The sequence below is a fragment of the Orycteropus afer genome, unplaced genomic scaffold, assembly GCF_000298275.1.
Source record: "Orycteropus afer afer isolate SDZICR_OR568_19922 unplaced genomic scaffold, OryAfe1.0 scaffold00120, whole genome shotgun sequence".
Lineage (NCBI taxonomy): Eukaryota > Metazoa > Chordata > Mammalia > Tubulidentata > Orycteropodidae > Orycteropus > Orycteropus afer.
The window spans coordinates 7,153,993-7,176,677 of record NW_006921707.1 but is presented as its reverse complement, the minus strand read 5'-3'; the positions used below and the strand labels follow the sequence as shown (position 1 = coordinate 7,176,677).

At 40.7% G+C, this 22,685-nt stretch overlaps 1 protein-coding gene across 1 annotated transcript in view; it reads left to right on the top strand.

Moving 5' to 3' along the window:
- Positions 1-22,685, top strand: part of ZNF827 (zinc finger protein 827) — a 211,940-nt gene that overhangs the window by 25,259 nt on the left and 163,996 nt on the right. The window contains 1 exon segment of the mRNA XM_042781433.1: positions 6,310-6,790. Coding sequence (XP_042637367.1) covers positions 6,310-6,790 — 481 coding nt within the window.

Here is a 22,685-nt window from a genome sequence, read left to right as displayed (position 1 = left end):
GAACGCCTTTAGACTTCTTCCTTTTCCCAGAAAAATTGTCACTTCTGCTATTTCATGGTGTCCCTGGCTGGCACAAGCAATAAAGGTTTGGCTTTTAACCAAAAGATTAGACATTGGAGTCTACGCAGAGGTGCCTTGGAAGAAAGGCCTGGCGATCTCCTTCTAAAAGGTCATGGCCATTAGAACTCTATGGAGCACCATTCTGCTTGTGACACACACGGGCCACTGTGAGTTGGCATTGACTTCACAGCCATTGGTGGGTGGTGGTGGTGCTGTTGCTTTGCTCTTCAGCTTGCAGACCCAGAACACTCAAAGTCACCTTATTGGAGGTATAAGGACATTGAAAGGCTCTTCTGTGAGATATGAGGACGCACTTTATCATATAGAAATTTTTTTTCACAGACTCTTTCACTACTACTAAGAGTTTTATCTAAAATTCCAAGAGAATATTGATGAGATAAAAACAGCATGTTGTTGTTGGTATTATGTGCCGTCGAGTCGTCTCCGACTCATAGTGGCCTCTCCTTGGGTTTCCGAGGCGGTGTCACTAAAGTAGATCACTTAGTCTTCCTTCTGAGGAGTGGCTGGTGGGTTTGAACCACCAGCCTTCTGGTTAGCAGTCAAGTAATTTAGGGACTACTATGCCACCAGAGCTCCCGAAAAGAGCATAGGCTTTTGAATTTGATAGACCTGATTTTAAATCTCATTGTTCAATTTACTGGTAAGTGGCCTTGAGCAAGTTAATCTTTAGACATTCAGTTTTCTCATCTGTTAAATGGGAATGATAATGTCATTAGTATTTAAGGAGATAAATGTTAGCAAAGTGTCTGACAACAGAAAATACTAAATGGCAGTTACTTCTTTCTACAAACTACCACTGAACATCTTAATAAGCATCATTCTTGCTGATTTTTAAGTATGGTTTTGCTGTCAATGTTGTTTATAAAGTGTCTACTCTTCTGCCATTAAAAAAAAAAAAAAAAAGCAAATACTTTAGGCACTGCACCACCAGAGCTCTTTATAAAAATTATGAAACAAAACCAAAATCACTGCCATCAAGTCGATTCCGAGCCATAGCAACCCCCTTTGGGTTTCCGAGGCAGTAAATCTTTATGGAAGTAGGTTGCCCAGTCTTCCTTCAACGGAGTGGCTGGTGGGTTTGAACCACCAGCCTTCTGGTTAGCAGTCAAATACCTTAGGCACTACACTACCAGAGCTCCTTATAAAAAGTATAGTACATAATTAAGATATTTGGTTATTTCAGAATCTTGTCTAATCTTTTAGAAATCACTGTTGAGAACTGTAGCTCTAAAAAGGTATGATCAGACAGAACCTCAACTGACTTCAGGAAATAGAAGATTTAAAAAAGAAAAAATTAAATCCAGGATGTACTTTGTTCTCTGTCGTTTGCTTTGTTCTGTCATTTCCCATCGCCTGGGAGTAGCATGCCCTTCATCTTTGGAATCCACTTAACCAAGAATCTGATTGGTTGAATTTTGCTAAGCCTAGTTTTAAGTCTTAACCCTCATCTTATATCACCTCTCCCCAAAATCAAATCTTGTATTTTGAACCTTCAAGGTAGATTTCATTAGCAGAATTAGGCTTAATAAGAAATGCCTTTAAAACTAAAATTTACTTCAATTCCTCTGTGTTTAGCTTAGGAGCTGTGCTTAGAAATCAAGTGTACTGAATTTAAAGCTTCAGTGAGCAGAAAACTTGCATCCAGCCTGACACCTTGTAAGCTTGGTTTCAGCTCAGGGTCACTTAAAACTACCTATTTATAAACCCATGGAAAAAAAAGCTGGGTTTTCAATAGCAGGAACTACTGACCCTGAAACTACAGGGAGATGAGTTGGGTGCCTTGATGATACAGATGGTGGCCATGACAGTGTTACAGATGAGAGCTGCAAGGGCTTTGTGGGTCGGAGGGTCTTAGAATGCTTTCAGAACAAATCAATAACCAGTACAATAAAGCAGTTGTGTGAAATTACTTCTTTATTCAAACTCATAGTGTCCTAACCTGTTGAGCTACGACTCTGGCTTTTGATAAGGGAAGTGTGAGAAGAGCTCATGCAAGTTTAATTTTATCAAATGGGATACTCTTTCTTCTGCCTGTTCTCCACTTCACTTATGAGACTTTTCCTTTTTTTTTTAAAGAATTTATGACCTTATTTTCTAGGTAGAGATGCTTTCATTTTACTCAATTTTGTAAATGATGTCCGCACATAAATATAATAGGTATGGTCTTATGCATAGATATCCTCTGCTGTGTTTACTATTAACACCCAAACCCAGACTCATTGCCATCAGTTTATACTGACCCTTTAGGACAGAGTAGAACTATTCCATATGGTTTCTAAGGCTGCAAATCTTTATAGAAACAGACTGCCACATCTTTCTCTGGTGAGTGGCTGGTGGTTTTGAAGTGCTGACCTTTTGCTTAGCAGCTGAGCACTTAACCACTGCATCACCAGGGCTCCTTACGTTCACCAGTAAGTAGTCTACAAAAATTGATTGATTTCCTAAAAAGAACTTTGCCTAAGAAATGAGGACAGTATATATAGCCTATAGATTACAATCTCAAGCTGTGTGGTCAGAAAAGCCTTAATTAGAATCTCAGTTCCACAGTTTAACAGTGTAACCTCTCTCAGCCTCTGTTTCCACTAATGGAGATAATAATCATACTATCTATCTTATGGGACTGATGTACAAATTAAATGAGATAATGCACATGAAACACTTAATTCAGTGCCCAGCATGGAGAAACACTCAGTAAATATTCTTATACAGTAATTATTGTCTGAAAACCATCTGAACACACATTAATGTTTATACTTAGAAATAGAGCAATGAAATTGATATGAAATTAAATGATACAAGAAATTACTCTAAAATAACTTACTGCTTTTTCCTTCTTCTGATAGGATACTAGGAGCTCTGGTGGTGTAGTGCCAAAGGGATTTGACTACTAACCAGAAAGCTGGTGGTTCAAACCCACCAGCCACTCCTCAGAAGGAAGGTTAGGCAATCTACTTCCATAGGATATACCTCGGAAACCCAAGGAGGGGGGTCACTATGAGTCAGATCCGACTTGACGGCAGTGAGTTTAATATCATATTAGTGTTGAGAATTTAGAATTTAGAAAAACTGATAAAAAAAAGAATATAAAATTGACCCTTAATTCCAGAAAGCATTGATCATTATTATTATTTTGATATATCTCTTGCTATATTAATTATGTATATTTAATTTTAAAAATGGTATATTATATTTTATATGTTCAGTAATTCCAGGATCTACACTATTTCTACTAGGTGTTAGACAGTCAGCTTTTTTAAACCCTGCCTTTCCTCTTTTAATATATTGTGCAAAGGTTTTTATGGTCAGCTTTGGAAGGAGCTTGTTAATGCCTTCAGTTTCCTTGGGGTTTCTTAGCTTTCTATTAAGTCTTTTATAACTTCACTGGATCAGTGGGCATATAGGAATGGCATGTGAAATTCATAAGGTAAAACTGACCAGATAAGGTGAGGAAGACCACAAAGGAAAAACATGGTGGGGAAGTAATGGGTAAGAGACTGGACTAGGAGTTCAGAATATTGAGGTCTACCAGTCATAGCTCTGCTGTATGAGCAGAGATGCTTTCATTTTACTCAGCTGTGACTCCTCAGTAAGCTCCCCTTGCCTGCCCAGCCTGTTCCCCATAAGTGTCTAGAATAGATGTTTCCCAGAGTTTCCTCAAGCTTGGAACTAGCATGACCCAAGGATTTGAGTGCTATTCATAACTGATAATAATAATGATGATGATAATGGTAGTGTTATACCAGTTTTTAAAAAACAACCAGTTGCTATCAAGTCGATTCTAACTCATGGTGACCCATGTGTGTCAGAGTAGAACTGTGCTACATAAGGTTTTCAGCGGCTGATTGGTCAAAAGCAGATCACCAGGCCTTTCTTCCTAGGCACTTCTGGGTAGACTTGAACCTCCAGCCTTTTGGTTAGCAACCCAGCCCATTAACCATTTGCACCACTCAGGGTGTCTTCTATTTCCTGCCCCTGAGAGTGGGTTGATGTGTGCTGTTGGTGTAAAAAGGCCAGTAGGTGAGTCTCCCAAGTTTGGTCTGGAAAGAATGAAATCCTTTAGACAAGTTATCTTCACATTAGCAGAGTAAGAGGAATTTTAAAACAAGTGTTAGGCTAAAGAGAATAAAAATTATAATAGAAAAGTTATTTTTTTTCTGTCAGGAAAGAAGGTGGGAAACTGTAGCTGTAGGATAGTTTATCTCAAAGGCCAAATGTGATGTGTAGTCCTTTTTGGAAGGAGTAGTGCAAATGAAATTACATGTGTAAAAGTCAACACAACATCCCCTATTTTTCCTTTAAACTCTAATTTTTCCATAACTAAATATAGCCAGGCCAGGCAGGATCTGGTAGAGTAGAAGCCACATAAAATACTTGCACAGTCTCTTTTTAATCCAGGGCTCCCTTTTAATTTTAGAATTTGGGCTTCTCTCTCTGCCCTTTACCTTCTTCCAGAAGATGCTTCTGAAGTTGCTTTTGTGGATTAACTCCTCTCCTCTCTTGGGTTAATAGATTTAAGGATGCTTCTGAAATGGAATCGGTGGCACTGCCCTGCTCTGAGGGGCGGAAGCTTCCTGCCTCGTGACCTTTACCACCTGGTTCCGGGGCACGCTTTTGGCAGCATCTGTCCCTTGGGGCTCCCTCCGGTGGGGCCAGACTGCAGCCTCCAAGGTGTCTGCTTCTTTGTGCACTGACTGAGTGAGTGGAGGAGTTAGCTGAGGATCTTTACGATTCTGTGAGAAAGCAAATGAAATGATCAGCTCCAAGTTAAATCCCTTTGTTGTAAAAGAACAGAGAAGGGTGATATTAACAGCAAGTGACAAATGGAGTGTCCTCCCCCATACTTCTTCCTACCCTCAGCAGAGAGGAAGCTGTTTAATAAGCAACATTTTGCTACAATTTAATTTAAGTTTATATTGTTATTTCTGTTGAGAAAGTCATGCTCTGGGGGACCCAGAATGTCTTCTGTTGTTTTTTTCAAAAAGCCACAGTGGGGTGCTGTAGCGACAGGATCTTACCATTAACTTTTAATTTCTTTGCTTTTGTTGGTCACTTAACATTATTTAAAAGTATGTTTTGGCTGGTGAATAATGCTTTTGGATTGCATTCAGAATGTATAAACAGCTGTAGTAAAACTTGCTGTCTTGGAAAGGAAACCTGTGCTTAGGGGCCAGGTAGCACAGTGGGTTAATGAATGTACCTTTAACCTTGTAGACCTGGGTTCAAATCCCACTGAAATCACAACTGATAGATTAGCTGTCAGTTCTGTTTTGGGTTTGAATTCCAATCACTTAACTTGTTTGTCCAAATCACACAACTCCCCAAATAATTGGGCCCATATCACACAGTTGGCAGTTTCTACTCCAGGGAGAGCCAGTACTGAAATAGCAGGGCTGTTATAGGTCAGCACTGAAGTACATTGGCAGAGATGAATGGGGGGAAGTTACAAGCCTACCGTGCACCTGCCCGTTTGGAGCCGAGCTCAGGCCAATGCAGTTATTTCCTTACTTTTTCAAAACTAAACTTGGTAGTGGCATGGGAGACTGGACTTGGTTTTAGAAATCTGCCTTCTTGTATTGCATACATCAGAATCTAGAATGTGAAATAACCTCATTTGGAAAAGTTAGTTTTACTTTGCTCAGAATACTTGGTTTGGGGATCAGAGCTTGGTTTTTCTCCCATTCTGCTTTGCTTTGCTTCATGTCTGATTTTGCTCAAGCTACTTACTCTGGGGTCTCAAATACTCTATGAACTGGGAATTCCTTGGAGACATTATTTTCCAGGTTCTTAATTACTTAAGGGATAAGCATCTTGAAAATGAAAATTATGTTTGCAAACAATAACTAATGCTCTGGATGACGAAAATTATGTGCATGCGAAGTATTATTATTGTGAGAAAAATGACTTGACCCCAATTTATAATTATGTAAGTTTGCATTTTGCTGGGTTTGTAATGTTTTCTCTGAAGATATCAACCAAGATTGTATGACTAGACTATAAGGAGGATTCTACCAAGAGCAGCATCCATTGGTGATTGTGAGCGTGGTTCTAATAATGGGCTCTTACCTATGTGGACCCTTTACGTTTAGAGATTAACTTCGTTGGAGCACAGTAATGAAACGCTCCTCTTTTTGGGCCAGCCCTTTGTGCTCTGAGGAAATTAATGATATGGAACAAGGAGTTTTCCATAAGCACACAGTGGATAGCTCATTCTTCTTGCTTCTTCGTTAGGTTCATCAGCACCAAGACCGAGGAGAGACCTTTCAGTGCCAGCTATGCCCTTTCACTTCCTCACGCCACTTCAGCTTGAAACTCCACATGCGCTGCCACCAGCACTTCCTGAGGACAGAAGCCAAGGTGAAGGAGGAGATCCCAGACACAGATGTCAAGGGATCGCCCCACCTCAGTGACAGTGCCTGCCTGGGGCAGCAAAGGGAAGGAGGAGGGACAGAGCTAGTGGGGACCATGATGACGTCTAACACTCCAGAGAGGACTAGCCAGGGTGGGGCTGGAGTCTCGCCTTTGCTGGTGAAGGAGGAACCCAAGGAAGATAACGGCCTGTCCACCTCCTTTACCCTGAATGCTGTCGACAGGCCTGCCAACCACACAAAGCTGAAAGACCCCTCCGAGTATGTGGCCAACAGTGCGTCAGCATTGTTCAGCCAGGACATCTCTGTTAAGATGGCGTCTGATTTTCTCATGAAGCTGTCAGGTACTTGAATAGGGTTGTATTCTCTCTCTCTTTCTCACCCAGTTTTCTCATCTATAAAATGAGCTGGTAGAACTAGATGATCTCGAGGTTCCTTTAAATTCTAATAGTCTACACTTTCATAATTTTTCTTCTTGTCTTTCCTTTTTTTTTTTTTTTTGGTAATCCTTTGGAAGTAAGCATTGCTTTGGTTGGGTCTAGAAACAACAAAGATTGTTGATACCCTTCTGATCCCCCCCCCCCGCTTTATGGGTTCTTGTTGAGGGGAAAAGGTCACATAGTAAGCCAGATTTTAAGATTGGAGCCAAAATGATAATCTTTAAACATTTTTAGAAAACAACATTCTTTTCCTACTACCCTGATACCTTCTGGAAAAAAGATGGAGTATACATTGTAAAAAATTATTCTTACTCATCGACATCACTTTCTATCACCATCAAATTAAACATGATGCTTCTTTATGTCTTTGTCATTTTTACTATTTTTTTTCTGGGCTTAAGTTACAATGTTAAGCAGAGGGGGGAGGGCTGCTAAGGGGCTACTGTTGTTCCTGACTCTCTTTTGGAATGACAGGATGTTGTGGGATTGTCCTGCTCCTTATTATGTTTTTGAAAGTATGATTTTAAATTTTAAAGGAGTTGCAGAGGGTGGGGAAAGGTCGGTTGAAAATTGGTTCTGTCTTTCAGTGAAGATGGCAGTCCCCATGATGATTTCCAAATGCCATTTCAGCTCTTTGGAGATTGACAATACCCTTTTAAATGGAGAATAATTGGTCACTGCCTTCCTTTAAATGGACTGTGAGTCACATTTCACTAAATGTCATTGCCAGGTGAATTAGAGGTTCAGCTTCACTCTCAAGTCCCTTTGCTTAGTGGCACTTCAGTCAGGTCTTTTGGAATATCCTCGTCTCCCCAGATCTTTGCCCCTTAGGAATGGACGAAACTCGCCTGGGTGAAATGAGGAAAGATAAGCGGTGGAAAATGAGCTGCTGCAGAAATGAACTGCAGAGGAAAATAGAGCAGGCACTAATACAGTGAAGCACTGACAACCCGCAACGGTAGTGAGCAAATGATTAAGTCACTGGAATGAACAGGTATCATCTGTCTGTGGCATTGAGAAATAGTGAGGTTTTCTAGTCCCCTTTCCCCTACCTTTCCATCCCAATCTAGGGGGAAATATGATTTTAGAAACATTGAGTTGTAGGTTTTTAAAAATCTTGGAAAAATATGGGGGGAAATGTCTGCTTTTTATTTCCTTTTTGTTAACTTGATCCTTTAGGATTTCACCTCCAGGGAAACCACGGTCGTGGATGGTCTGTCATGCCGATACTGTAACAACAGGTCTCCTTTTCTGGGTTCCATAATGCCATCACAGTTCCTGGTGGCACATATGGCTTGTGCTTGGCTATTAACTGGGAGGTTGGGGGTTTGAATCCACCCGGCAGATCTGCTTCTGTAAAGATTGCAGCAGGGAAAACCTTCTGGAACCAAGTTCTGCTCTGTAATTCACAGGGTTGCCATGAGTCAGAATCAAATCCACAGTGATGGGTTTGGGTTGTTTTGTTTTTTGAAAAACAGTGCAATCCCGAGGGAAAGGGTACAACTGACATTCATGTGGCATAACTTAGAGAAGAAGGCGTTTCTTTACCTCACAGACTGAGGCAAACAGTGAATAGGAGTGAATAAGTCTTAATACAGGGCTATTCCCTTTACTCCATGACTCCAGGAATTTTTTAAATGTAAGGGGAGGGGGAGTGGGGTGGGAGGGGAGAGGAGGGCAGGTTTAGTCTCTGGATCGCACAGTTGTATATGAAATCCTTTTCCTGCTGGACTTGGCCCTGAGTGTCCCACATCAGGCTGTAATTAGCTCCAGACCAATCTCTCTGAGCCTAAGATCAGGCTTGTGGTTGCTGAGAGCCAGGATTGCGAACAGGAGCCACACAAGGGCAGAAACCAGTTTGTAGGTTGGGGTGCAGGCTTGTATACCAGAGCTTCATACTGTGATCTGTTTTTTTCAGTTTGCTATTGATGGGGGTGGTTTATGGTTTGGCAGTCAGAGTTTTTACTGACTGATCAATTGGCATATGAAAACAGATAACAAATGCACACTATTTATGCAAAAGGCCCATGCAGCTATTTTATGGTGGCTTACTAGAGGTCCTGAAACCTGACTTGTATGCACTGTTACCTAGCAACCTGTTATAAAGTCACCGGGGAGTGAGATGCATCAGTAATTTTTTTGTGTGTGCATATTTGGATGTAAATGTAAACTTGGTGGCTGTGGCAGTGCAGCCCACAGGAGAAGAAGATATGTTAAACGGAAAATAATACATTTTCAGGAGACATTTATTTTTATTCTGCTAAGTCCATGGTTGGCCGGGCCCTACGATGATAGCTGCTACCTGACTGTCTCTGTGGATGTGAGTCTACTGAGCTGTGGCTGAGTTTTTAGCTCTTCCCATCAGCAAGGGTAGTGAAGTAGTGACTCACATTAGGCCTTGTTCTTTGGCATCATAACGGTACCATTGTTCTTGAGCCTAATTTTTAGCTCGGCTCTGCCCGTGCACCTGCTGGTACTATAGGGTGCAGCTGTTGGTGGTCGCCGAGTCTGTGAGCGTCTGTGCCAGCCAGATCGCTGTCTGCAAACCCAGAGCACAGTGACATATTCAAGTGTGTAGATACCTACTTGTTTCAAAAAAAGAGATAGAAAACACTTGATTCTTTCTTGCTGAGTTATTAAGGGGATTCTTTCTTGCTCTTTTGACTAACACTAAATGTAAAATGACTAAATGAAGCCCTAGTGGGGTTAAAATCGTTGGAGGTGATATGGTTCTGAGTTGACCCAGAATCCCCCTTTCTGAGGTTTCCTAACGTATGTGATTGTGAAATAAAACCCCTTCTCTGAACCATTAGCTCTTTTTCTGACTAGATCCACACTTAACAGTCCTTGGTCCTTCAAGACTTACGTTGGTCCCTAGAACCAAGGCTTCCCTGGCTCAGCATCATAATTGATTCAGAGAAGAGTATGGGGCAGCCTCTACTGCCAGTGTTCTGGGCCAAGAGAAAAAAAAATTATAGATTTGCCTCTAGGTTTGAGTGTAGGAGGTAGGCCTTTGATTACTACCAAAAACCCATTGCCATCCTGTCGATTCTGACTTACAGTGACATGTATGTTTATAGAGTGGAACTGTTCCATAGGAACCTTGTTGGGTGTTACAGACGTATGCATTTCCTTGTACGGCTCTTTCTTAGAGGCCAGAAGATGTATGCAGATCATTACATGTCAGGGCAAGTGGTCCAGTAGTCATGTGCAGGGGGTGTCCAGGGGAGGGATGATCTCCCCCCATGGTACGCTAACAAGGCCTTTGAGTCAGCTCTGACTCACGCTGACCTCGTGTGTTCTCCATAGGCTTTTCAGTGGTTGATTTTTTTCTTTTCTTTTCTTTTTTTTTTACAACCACAATTTATTTCCAAAATATTTTTGTCACTCCAGAGAGAAACTCTATAACCATTATATATATATATATATATATATATATATACCCTCCTGTTTTTATACACAAACACCTCACCGGGACCTTTTCCTCCCCTAAAATCCCTAGGCTGTTAGAGTATTATCTACTAGTTGAGCTATTGATTGTCTTTGCACCTCAGTTCATTCTTTTTTTTTTTTTTTTAATTGTGCTATACATGCAAATTTACAGAGCAGAATTTGTTTTACAAATAGCCGATTTTTCAGAAGCCAGTTGCCGGGTCTTTCTTTAAAGGCATCTCTGGGTGGATTAGAATCTCCAGCCTTTCAGTTAGCAGCTGAACGTGTTAACTGTTGGCACCACCTAGGGACTCCTTGCCTACTTAAGTTCCTGTTGATTCTGTGCCTTGTATTCCATGGCCAGCAATAGTTAACCTTGACTGCACATATAACTTACCAGTTGTTGTTGTTAAGTGCAGTCGAGTTGGACCTGACTCATAGTGACCCCTCCTTGGGTTTCTGAGGCAGTATCACTACGGAAGTAGATTGCCCCATCTTCCTTCCGAGGAGTGGCTGGTGGGTTTGAACCACCACCCTTCTGGTTAACAGTCAAGTACCTTAGCCACTATGCTACCAGAGCTTTTAAAAATTTGCTGGGGCCTATTCCACTCCTGAAGGAACCCTGGTGGTGCATGGGTTAAGTGCTCAGCTGCTAACTGAAAGACTGGAGGTTTGAACCCACTGCCAGCTCTGTGGGGGAAAGATGAGGAAATCTGCTTCTGTAAAGGTTTACAGCCTTGGAAACCCTATGGGGCAGCTCTTCTGTGCCCCAGGTCCTATGAGTTGGTACTGACTCGATGGCGGTGGGTTTTGTTTTGGTTTTATCGTGTTTTTTTTTCAGTGCAGCTCTCATCCCTTGCTTTCCATCTCACTCTGTGAAAGGGGAGCCTGGTGGTGTGAGATGAGCCTGAGGCATTTCATCATAGGTCAGAGTTGACATGGAGGAGAGGTCTGGGTGAGTCACATTCATGGAGTCCCGTGGTTTTCCTCGTGTCATTCTCATGACAAGAGAATTAAAAGAAGCATCTTAATGTTCTACAGTTAGAAACAGAAGGTCTCAAGACTCAACCAAAACATTGAGGAGTTGGGCGTCTCATCAGATGTCTGATTAAAAGTTGTTTGAGATGGCCTTACATGATTTCTCTTTCTGAAAACTACACTTTTCAAGATACAAAATTTTATTCTAACTCTCCAAATTATAACCAAGCAGTTGGCAGAAACTTGGCACCTCAGCTGTTGGCTGGGAGTATCTATTTTTCCAAAATAAAAGATAGAAGCCATTTCAACTATTTTTAATCTGGAAACCGGTGAAATTTTTTATGCTGTCATGCATGTTATTAATTGCATAAAATTGACACCAAAATAATTTTAACTAGGGGGCATAGACCTTTTAAAGGAGCAACTCACTCTTAGCCTTACAGAGACATTTTAAGAACAAGTGGGAATGAGCTGAATTGTTTCTGATTTATTAGTAGCTCAGCCATAAAATGGCAAACGTTTTCACTTACAAATGAAGGGAAGTCAGTTAATGTGTTTGGGATATATAGGAATTTTGCAGGTTCTTGTAGGGCCTTTGATCTGCAACTTCATCTGTTTCACGTGATTTAACGCATTTCTTGTTACTGTACAGTGATTTCATGAATGGCAGCTTCCCTGTCTTGTTTTACCTTTGTTTATGCTGCTGGAGAAAGAGAGATGGAAAATGCTATTGAACCAAGTTGTCCTCATTGTCTAGTGGCTCTGATTGGCTTTCTGTAAAACATCTTAACAAATGAGCCTTCTTCCAAGTAAATGGTCTCCTTGTGAGATTCACGCCCTAAGACTTATTAGCCAGGGGGCTCTCCCACTCCCCACCCTGGGACATTTTCCCCACTTGGCTTATTTCTGACAGCCTCCATTAACATCCTGTCTGGCCCCTATTTTTCACCCTGTCTTGCTTTTCTCATGATAGGCACTCACTGATCATGCGATGAGAATTCCTTGTGTGAGAAGCTGCATTTAAGGACTGTATCCATGCAGGCAGCTTGAATACCCCTTTGAAATCCAGGATCCTGTTGAACTTGGCAATTCGTATGAGAAGAGAGCGTGTGACTTTTTGCTGGGTTTTCAGTGACTTGCTACTCCATGAGATGAGTGGTCTGAGTCACAGTTAGGGGACAGGTGGGATGACAAGAAAGTGGAACCTGGAGTTAAACACACTGGTGCTGAAATTTGTATGGATGGAGACTTTGTGACATTTACTCATTGCTTATTATTTTTACTTACACAACCAATTACGTGGAGCTTTACCAAAAACCGAACCTGTTCCCATCAGGTTAATTCTGACTCATGGCCATACTGTTACAGAATAGAACTGCTTCACAGGGTTTTCTTGGCTGTAATCTTTACGGAAGCAGATTGCCAGGCTTTTTTTCCTGCAGTGCCACTGGGTGGGTTTGAACCATCAACCTTTAGGTTAGTAGTCAAGTTCAAACTATTTCCACTACCCAGAGACCTTATACAGTGCTTACGCTGTGGCCATTAACTCAGGTCAACTATATAGAGGAAGTATTAGTATTTCCATTTTACAGATGAAGAAACTAAGAAACAGAGGATAAGAGATGTACCCAAGTTCACACAGTTAGTAAGTAGCAGAGCTGGGATTCAAATCCAGGCAGCTTGGCTCCATCATGCCCTCCCCCAGGTTACCTGTACCCCAAATCACAGAGTAAAGGATCAACAAAACAGGAACTTGACTCTCTTCTCTGCCCTTCTTGTCTGTTGTTAGGAATTTAGAGTCCCCCGCACGGGAGCCTGAATGTTGTGTGTCAGACTCCTTTAGAAGTTGTATTAATACTTTTAGGCTTTTCAGGAATTTTTTAGTGCTTAAAGAAGCCATTTACTTTTCTCTAACGCTTTCTAGAATACAGTGTATTTCTAAATACATTCTCCTATAATCAATGTGTAGATCAGAAAAATAAGACTTGGAGTAAAATAACTGTATGAAGGTCCAGTGACATCACTAGGGTTGGTGTTACCCAATGCAGTAACTCACAGTATCTCCTCCCCATGGACCACCTCCTGTACTAGACCATACAGAATCCTTAGTAATGTTTATTATCAGTTTTAGTTATAGAATAATATGTGATAAATACAGGTGTAAATTGCTTAAATGTAATATTTCCTAGATTATATGATAACTTTTGTAAAATCTTCCTACACTGAATTATAAGTCACAACATTACTAGTAACTGAACAGAAGCCTTTTTTGTTTTTTCTTTTTGTTTTCCTTTAACTGCTACTTTATTCTCACAAAAGTTATTGAACCAGGTTCATAAATACTACCATGGTATTGTAGCTGGAAACCTGAAAGTTTGATAAAATCAGCAACTATAAAAACTTTGGCAGCAAGGAAAATAATAGCATGTGGTTGTTGTGTAGAGCAGATGAAACCGCATGATTTGAACTGCCAGTGTAATTGGGTAATAATGACAGCTCTGACTGGAGAACATTAGAAGGTTCAAAAAGTAAATTAGCATAGAGTTTCAGCATTGTAGATATATTACTGATACATGTAAGCTGGGCTTACAAGAAATGTATTTGTTGTTACAACTATCAAAACCAAACCAAACTCACTGCCATGGAGTAGATTCTGACTCATAGTGAACCCTATTGGGTTTCCAAGGCTGTAAATCTTTATGGAAGCAGACTGCCTCAGCTTTTGTCTGTAGAGCAGCTGGTGAGTTTGAACCACTAACTTTTGGTTAACAGCCAAATGCCTTAACCACTACAGTACCAGTGCTCCTTTAACTAACTAGAGGGATTTTTTTTTTTTTTTTTAATTGTGATTTGGGTGAAAGTTTACAGAGCAAATTCATTTTCTATACAGCAGCTCACTTACACTTTGTCTCATGACATTGACTACAGTTTCCCACAATGCAACAGCTCCCCTCCCACTTCCTCCCCATAGTTACCTCTACCCTGTGTTCTTCCCTCCATGCACTCCTGCCCCCCAAGCTGTCTTCCTGTGCTTACATAGACAGCCCTTCTATTCTCCCATGATTGATCTCTCCAAGGAATGTATATTTACCTAATGTAAATGTTTAGCTCATAAGCCTATCTTTTTTTTGGCTGGAAGCCACAAGAGTGGGTTCAATTCCAGACCTGAAGGGCAGCTAGGGGCCATAGTCTCATTGGTTCCATCAGGTGCTATCAGACCAGCAAACCTGGTCCTCCTTTTTATTTTTATGATTTTAAGTTTTGTTCCATATTGTTCTCCCACTCTATCCAGGATCTCCTACATAGATTGCCCTCCAAGTGGTTGACAGTGGTAGCCAGACACCATCTCGTTCTTCTGGTCTCATAGTCGTATAGGCTGAGGATTGCATGGTGTACCAGTCACTTGGACTAAATATTTCCATGAATCTTTGGTTTTCTTCATTCTTCTTTGCTCTGAATGAGGAGAGACCCATTGTTGTATCTAGATGGCTGTTTGCAAGCTTTGAAGATCTACAGGGATATTTTTGATAAAAAATAGTAAGTCTCTGCTGAACACTGCAGAAAAATTTTAGACAGTCTTTTTGGCATCACCCCCTCTGATAGTGTCACCCAATGTAGTCTGCATTCCTCTAGTGATACCTGAAATCTATGTCTTTCTTTCTTCAATGTGCTAGATAGGGTCTACCTAGAATTGCCATTAGAATAATTTTTTATCTTGATGGATCCTTGGGAAATTTTTGAAAGCCTGTGTTTCTGCAAAACTGCATCCAGGTCATTCTCTTCCATTCCCTCAGAAGTATATTTTCTCCTGGTTACTACAGTCATTATTGTTACCACTTCTGTCATTATTAATCAGAGCTATTATTAATCCAATGTGTTTTCAGTGAGCCTGGCAGTTTGCCAGCAACTTCATGAAATTCCTCATTTAACCTATGGGCTCAATATTATATTAAACCTATTTTATAGATGAGGAACTGAGGCTTCAAAGGTTTCACCTCCTGGAGGTAGAGCAAAGATTCAGCTCAGCTAACTGCAAAGTCTTGGCTTATGATCACTTAATTAGCTATTACCTAATTTTTCTCTCAGTTGAGTGAACTGTCTTTTGACCTCCATCTGCTTCAATGTTTATTTTCCTTGGCTTCAAACCATGGCGTTATTTCTAATGCATGCTGTTTTGGTTACTAGTGTGGTTGTATTTTTGGTGTCTTCAAAATGTATCTAAGATCCATCCTTTCATTTTCAGTCTGTTCTGGCCATCACCTCATACCAAGACAGCTTGCCCCTTTCACCCCCTCCTTAATGCCTTTCCCATTCAGTCCTTCCAACACATTTCTGACAGACTCTTCTTCTTCCAGTACTCTCAGGTTCTGCCCTGCCTGACTCCTTTCTGCTAAATCAACATATTCCACTCCTCTCAAGAAAAAGTTTGGCAGTCTTCATTGGCTTATAGAAACACTGGTCTCATTTCCATTTCTCTGTCTTCCTTCACTCATGATGTTCCCTTAATGTTTCCAGGGGGTTGGTAATTTGAGCAAGGGAGTTCCATATATTTTCCTTCTGTAAGGTAAAATGGAAAAAGAAATAAGAGCTTGTTCTAAAAATAAGAATGTTATTAAAGTTAAAGTAACTATTTTACTGCATCCCCTCATCCCTGCCCCCAGTGGCTCTGTATCTTTGTGGAGAGTTTCTAGCAACATTGTGCCCCATTCTAATGATGCCTTTCCTCTACTGTCTGGTTTATGCAAATACTAACCATCCTGCAAGGAATGTTTTAGTTCCACTTCTTTTATAAAACCTTCTCCTGTTACTCTGTTGGAGTCTTTACCACTCAAGATGATGCTTGTCTTATTGCTTAGTTCATTCCATTGCTTGAGTATTAGTCTTGCCTCTTCAACTGTGTAACAAGTTAGAGAAGGGATATAAAATTTCTTTGATCACATTTTTGTGCCTTCCCCAATGCATTCCTTAATGGATTACAAAAAAGATATTCCACTAGTCATGTTCTGGAAGTCAAGATTTTAAAAGTTGTGATATTACTTCACTTAAGAAATATTTGCATATTCAAGACCAGCTCCATTATGCTATAAGAGAGAAGATGGAAGAGCGTTATGGTCTGTGGAGGCCAGTGGGCTCTTCAGATGGAGCCTGAAGGGCTTTGAGTGTTGTTCCATGTCCCATATTCTAGGACCTCAGCTTGTAGGTCCAAGTCTAAGAACTGGAGTCTGTCACACAGTTAGCTAGATAACAAACCATTCCACAACTTAGTGGCTCAAAACAATAGCTATTTACTTAGCTTATGATTTGTGGACTAGCAATTTGGACATAGCTCAGCAGGGTGCTACTTCTGGTCTCAGCTGGGCTAACTCATCCCTGTGCAGTCTGCTGTCAGGTCAGCTGAGGGCTGGCTGGTCCAGGATGGCCTTTGCTGGAAGGGTTCTCTGCTCCACATGGTCTCTCCTTCGGCAGGCTAGCCTGGGTTTGTTCACATGGCATCTGGGCAGGGTTCCAAAAGAGGAATGCACAAGACCTCTAGAAGCTAAACTCAGAACTGGCCCACTATCACTCCCACCAGATTCTATTGATCAAAAGCGAGCCACAAGGCCAGCCCATAGTAAAAAAGTTGAGAAACAGATTCTACTTTTGAGGAAGAATCCCAAAGTCACATTGCAAAGGAGTAGACATTCAGGGAGGGAAATTACTGTAGCCATTTTATAATCTGCCACGACCTAGAGCTCATCAGTCCCCCTGGGTGATCCACAGTGACAAAGATCATGAAAAACTGATAGAGAAACCCAGATGCCTGCATAGTGGTTTAAAATGACAAGTGTAACAGTCAAGAGATACCATTCAGGACAGTGCTTACCCAAAGAGTGTTGGAAATATATTACCTAATCTTTGTTGTTGTTGTCAGCTGCCGTCAAGTTGCCCCAACTCAGTAGTGCCCCCATGTGCAGTGGAACGAAAGGCTCCCTGGTCTTGCACCATCTCTGTGACTGCTTGCAGATTTAATTGTTTTGAGCCATAGGATTTTCACTGACGGATCTTTCAGAAGCAGGTTGCCAGGCTATTCTTCCTAGTTCATATTTGGCTGGAAGCTTTGATGAAACCTGTTTAACATCACATCACAGCAACACACGAGCTTCCACTAATAGACATGTTACGGCTGTGCATGAGGTGCATTACCCAGGAATGGTGCCTGGGTCTCCTGCATGGAGGCAAGAATTCTCCCACTGAACTACCACTGCTCTTTACCCAGCCTTTCCAAACCCAACCCGACCCAACCCACTGCCATCGAGTGGACCCCAACTCATGGTGACCCACACTGGGTTTCCAAGGTGATAAATCTTTATGGAAGCTGAGTGGCTGGTGGGTTTGACCCACCAGGCTTCTGGTTAGCAGTCATATGCCTTAGGCACTGTGCCATTGTAGTCTCTATGCAAACCATTCCACTAGTGTTTCTAAATTCCATTCCTTGGCTATGTTAATACTATGAATTTAAAATACAGCTTTCTTTTTCACATTTACTCAAGGCTTGATTGGTTTCCCAGGACTTGTCCTTCCTGCTTTTGACAAAGGAGATATCCTGTCTCTTAAGCTGATTACCGCAGATAGCTACTTTTGTTCATTTTCTGTTGCTTTTCATAGTATAATTTGCAAAGAAAACTTTGTTTATTTAAGAGTTCTTGAGGCACAGCTCACTCTGGTTACCTTTGACCCTTCTCCAGAGACTGTTGTGTTTTCCCTTTGGCACTTTGTTTATAATCCTAGCAGCAGTGGACCTATTCGGTCTTGGCCTGGGTACATAGATTCCCCAAGTGTGGCCGGGGATTAGCTCAGGTGGGGATTAATGTGAAAAATGAGATGGTTAAAATGTAACTAAATGATAATTATAAAACTCTTTAAGGCAAATTGGAGAACAAAATTTAAAAATATTTAGCTCATGTTTTAAGTATTCTATTTGAATATAATATGCTTAATACCAAAAAGTAATGCTCAACTCTTAGTAATTATTAATTAATTAAATGTTGGCTTTCCTTGTGATTTCAGAAGGCAGTTTATTTTTTTCTTCCTCAAAATGCATCAAACTGTTGAAAAATCTCGGCTCCCAACCTATTCATACATACTTACATTACCACTTACAGGGGAACTTGGGTAGTCAGAACAGCTCCCACTTGGCAATAGGGAGAGTTGAGCTCTGATTCTAGTTCTGTCATTAATGAGCTGTGTGAGTTAAAAAAAGGTCATGCCAGTCTCTGAGCTTATGCTCCTTTAATGTAAAATAAGGGAGTGCAAAACATGAGTGGCTTTATTTTGTTTGCTTTGTAAGCAGTGAATCCTTTTTTTTACAAAATGTAATCCATTAAACACACAGAAGATGTAGCATAGCTTTATTTTTTTAAGTTCACATTTGTTACGTTTATTTATTTTTTAAAAGTCAAGCAATTAGAAAAAAAGTTGCTATTTGATAAGCCTAAATCGGGAAAGTAAGTATTAGGAAGGGGTGTAGTCTTACAGCTGTATTAGTGTCTAGTCTATATTTGTATCTCTCTATATATATTTGTATCTATATCTGTAAATTTATTTTGGTGATTGCAGTTTCAAGATATACTAGTTCACACAAGGAAGTTGTACCAATGGGAGCAGATTTTTTAGAATTCAACTTGTCATCTCAGGAGCCTGTCGATTAAATATATTCAGATGCTTGCTCGAAGAGTACAGTAATATAAAATTTTTGCTTCAGAGTTGACAACATTTAGCAGCTGCCCTCATTCCTTACTGTAATAAATGTCAGTCAAGAAATATATAAAACTTCAAATTTGCACTAAAGCCATTTATAATTCTATATTAATAACACTGCTTGGTTACTACTCAGTTAATTGTTATTTAGGGAATTCATTCAATACGTCTATGTCTTAGTTTCCTCATCTGTAAACTGGTGATATTAGTACCTACCTTAAAGAATTGTTAAACAACAACCAAAAAAACCAAACTCACTGCCATTGAGTCGATTCCGACTCATAGAGACCCCTTTTGGGTTTAAACTCAAAACTCACTGCCGTTGAGTCAATTGGACTCATAGCAACCCCTCCTTGGGTTTCTGAGGGGTATCACTATAGAAGTAGATTGCCCAGTCTTCCTTCCGAGGAGTGATTTATTGATGGGTGGGTTCAAACCCACCAGCCTTCTGGTTAGCAGTCAAGTACCTTAGGCACTATGCCACCAGAGCTCCTTAAAGAGTTGTTAGGAGACTCAAATAAATTAATCCAGATAAACTCTTAACATACTCCTCGCCCACGTTAGGTGCTCAATAAATGATGTTGTTGTTGTTGTTGTCATGTGCCGTCGAGTCGGACCTGACTCATAGCAACCCCTCCTTGGGTTTCCGAGGCAGTATCACTACAGAAGTAGATTGCCCCATCTTCCTTCCAAGGAGTGGCTGGTGTGTTTGAACCGCCAGCCTTTTGGTTAGCAGTCAAGTGCCTTAGGCACTACACTACCCCTTCTATATCTATGTACATCCGGTTCTCTGTCAGCTATGATCTGAGACTGCACCAAAGGTGAAACACTGGAACCTTCCCTGGCATTTAATTTAAGGCAGTAGTTCTCAACTAGGTGAAATTTTGTTCCTCCTTCCCCCAAGCAGTGTCTGGAAACATTGGTTTTCAGACTAGATAGTGCTATTAGCATCTAGTAGGCAGAGGCTAAGGTTGCTGCCTAACATACTTCAATACACAGGACACCCCCCTACGACAAAGGATTGTCCAGCCCAGAATATCATTGGTGCCAAGATTGAGAATCCCTGATTTAAGGCATGCATGTAGACTCTGAGAGGAGCCCAGGTGGTACAGTGGCTAAGCGCTGGGCTGCTGATCAAAAGGTTTATGGTTCAAATCACCAGCAGCTCCTCGAGAGAAAGATGAGGCAGTCGGCTTCGGTAAAGATTACAGCCTTGGAAACCCTGTGGGCAATTCTACTGTGTCCTATAGGGTCATAATGATTCAGAACTGACTCAGTGGCAGTGGGTTTGGTTTTTTGGTATAGGCTCTGGTACTACTGTACTTGTATAACTTTACATGGATACACACACACAGGCCACTTCCTTATTAATAAGGCTGCTGCCTTATTCATGACATATTACGAGAATGCCAGTACTCCTATGATGGCAAGAGAAACTGCATTCTAAGGGCTATATAAAACTGAACTAACTTATCAACTCAAATTAACATATTAATGGTTTCCAGTAAATTCACATTCTATATATAACACAACTGAAGATACACATTTTAGATTTGAAATAAACCTTTGTTGGAACCCTTGAAACATATCCTAGGGTTCCTTGAAACACTGTTTGAAAACTACTGATCTAGTATTCCTTCCAGGTTCAAAAGTCTTGGCTCTGGTTTAGAATGAAGTAGTAAATAAAATTTTCAATGGCCTAGCTTTTTCACAGAGCAATTCAGCATTCACAAAATTGCCAGACTGAATTGAAAGGGATCTCTGTCTTATTAATCTCAAGGAAGGTGTCATTTTCCTTCACCAGAGGGAGCAAGCAGAAGCAGTCATGTTGCAGTTCATTTCTTTTGCCCTATTGGTCGTATTTTCTCAAGATTCCTTCTTACTGTAAAACATTGCCTTATCTTCAGGGCACAGTCCACACTTACATCTTTCTCTGCAGAGCAGCTGATGGGTTTGAACCACCAACCTTTCGATTAGCAGCTTTGAACCACCAACCTTTTGATTAACAGCCAAGTTCTTTAACCACTGTGCCACCAGGGCCTGTTAATGTTCACTTTCCTCTATATCACTTATTTTCCAAAGCTGGTGGCCCAACTACTTATGATAGTGTTCTTAAAGGCACCTGGCTTGTCTTAGAGAGAAAAGGAAGAGGTAGGGCTTTGCAACCGTGAGCCCTGGAGTCTAGTATCTTTGTGTATTAACTCTCTGATTGGGGGTGGGTGGGGGGGTGGGGTCGGTCTGTTAACCTCTTAGGACCGTAGTTTCCTCACCTGTAAAATGAAAACAGTACTAACAGCAAGCTCCTGTGGTTGATGAAAGGATCAGTCTGTGTGTGCACTATTCAAATGTTAGTTGTCTGTGATATTAAAACAAACAATGATCTTTTAACCATCTCATTTTCCTAGGGATGGTGGGAGCTTGGAAGTAATCTAGCTTTGAGGTGAATGACACTTTGCTGTAAAGAGTGGTTTCTTTTAAACTCATTAATGCCTACTTAGTAGAAGTAGAGGAGCTCTGGTAGCATAGTGCCTAAGGCACTTGACTGCTAACCAGAAGGCTGGTGGTTCAAACCCACCAGCCACTCCTCGGAAGGAAGGTTGGGCAATCCTACTTCGGTAGTGATACTGCCTCGGAAACCCAAGGAGGGGTCGCTATGAGTCGGGGCCGACTTGACAGCATATAACAACAGTAGAAGTAGAAAATGGAATCATTTTATCCTAGCAGCGTTCTCATTTTTTTCCCACATTAGTTTTTATCATGAATCCTCAAAACAGATTTATTTCCTTTAAATGGCCCAACTCTATTAAGATCATGAACTTATTGATATAATTAATTTATAATGAGAGCAGCTTGGGTCTTGGGAATGTTTGGAACAGTAAATGAGAGAAAGAGCCTCTTGGTTAGTGTAACTTCTTACTACTTTTAAGATTGAGTGTCCACAAACTTTAAAATACATAAAAAGAGATCAAGGCAAGTGTTGTGAAAGTCCTTTATGAGTTAGTTCCAAATATATCCAGATTTTTTTGTGTTAATAATAAGAGAGAGGAACTCTGGTGGCGTAGTGGATAAACGATTTGGCTGCCAACCAAAAGGTCAGCGGTTCAAGCCCGCTAGTCACTCTGTGGAAGGAAGATGGGGCAGTCTACTTCTGTAAAGATTTACAGCTTTGGAAACCCAATGGAGGTTGCTATGAGTCGGAATCGCCTTAATGGCAGTGAGTTTGGTTTGAGTTTTGAGTAAGAGAGAAGACTAAATGAGTCATAATTTGTTGCTTTTGTCTTAGCAGTTTTCCCAGAGATAAAAGAAAACACCTTTGATTCCACCTTTGTCTCTGCATGTTTTTATTTTTATTTTTTAAGTAGGATAATAAAAAAATGATGGCAATTATCCAGTCATACTAATTTTAAAATACAGGTTTTATGTGATCTTTTCAGTGTAAATATTTCTGGTAATTGAGAGAAAGCAGGTAGCCTTGTTTCTATTTTTACATTTTCTATTTAGACTCAAGTGTTTGGGAAATTAAAATTCGACAAATGCATGTTCCCCACATGTTTTTCTGATATGTCATTAGCTACATTTACATCTCCCCAGCACATTATTAGTTTTATGCTATTCTTGACATTGTCAGGATGAAAACCAGGTATGTGGTGCT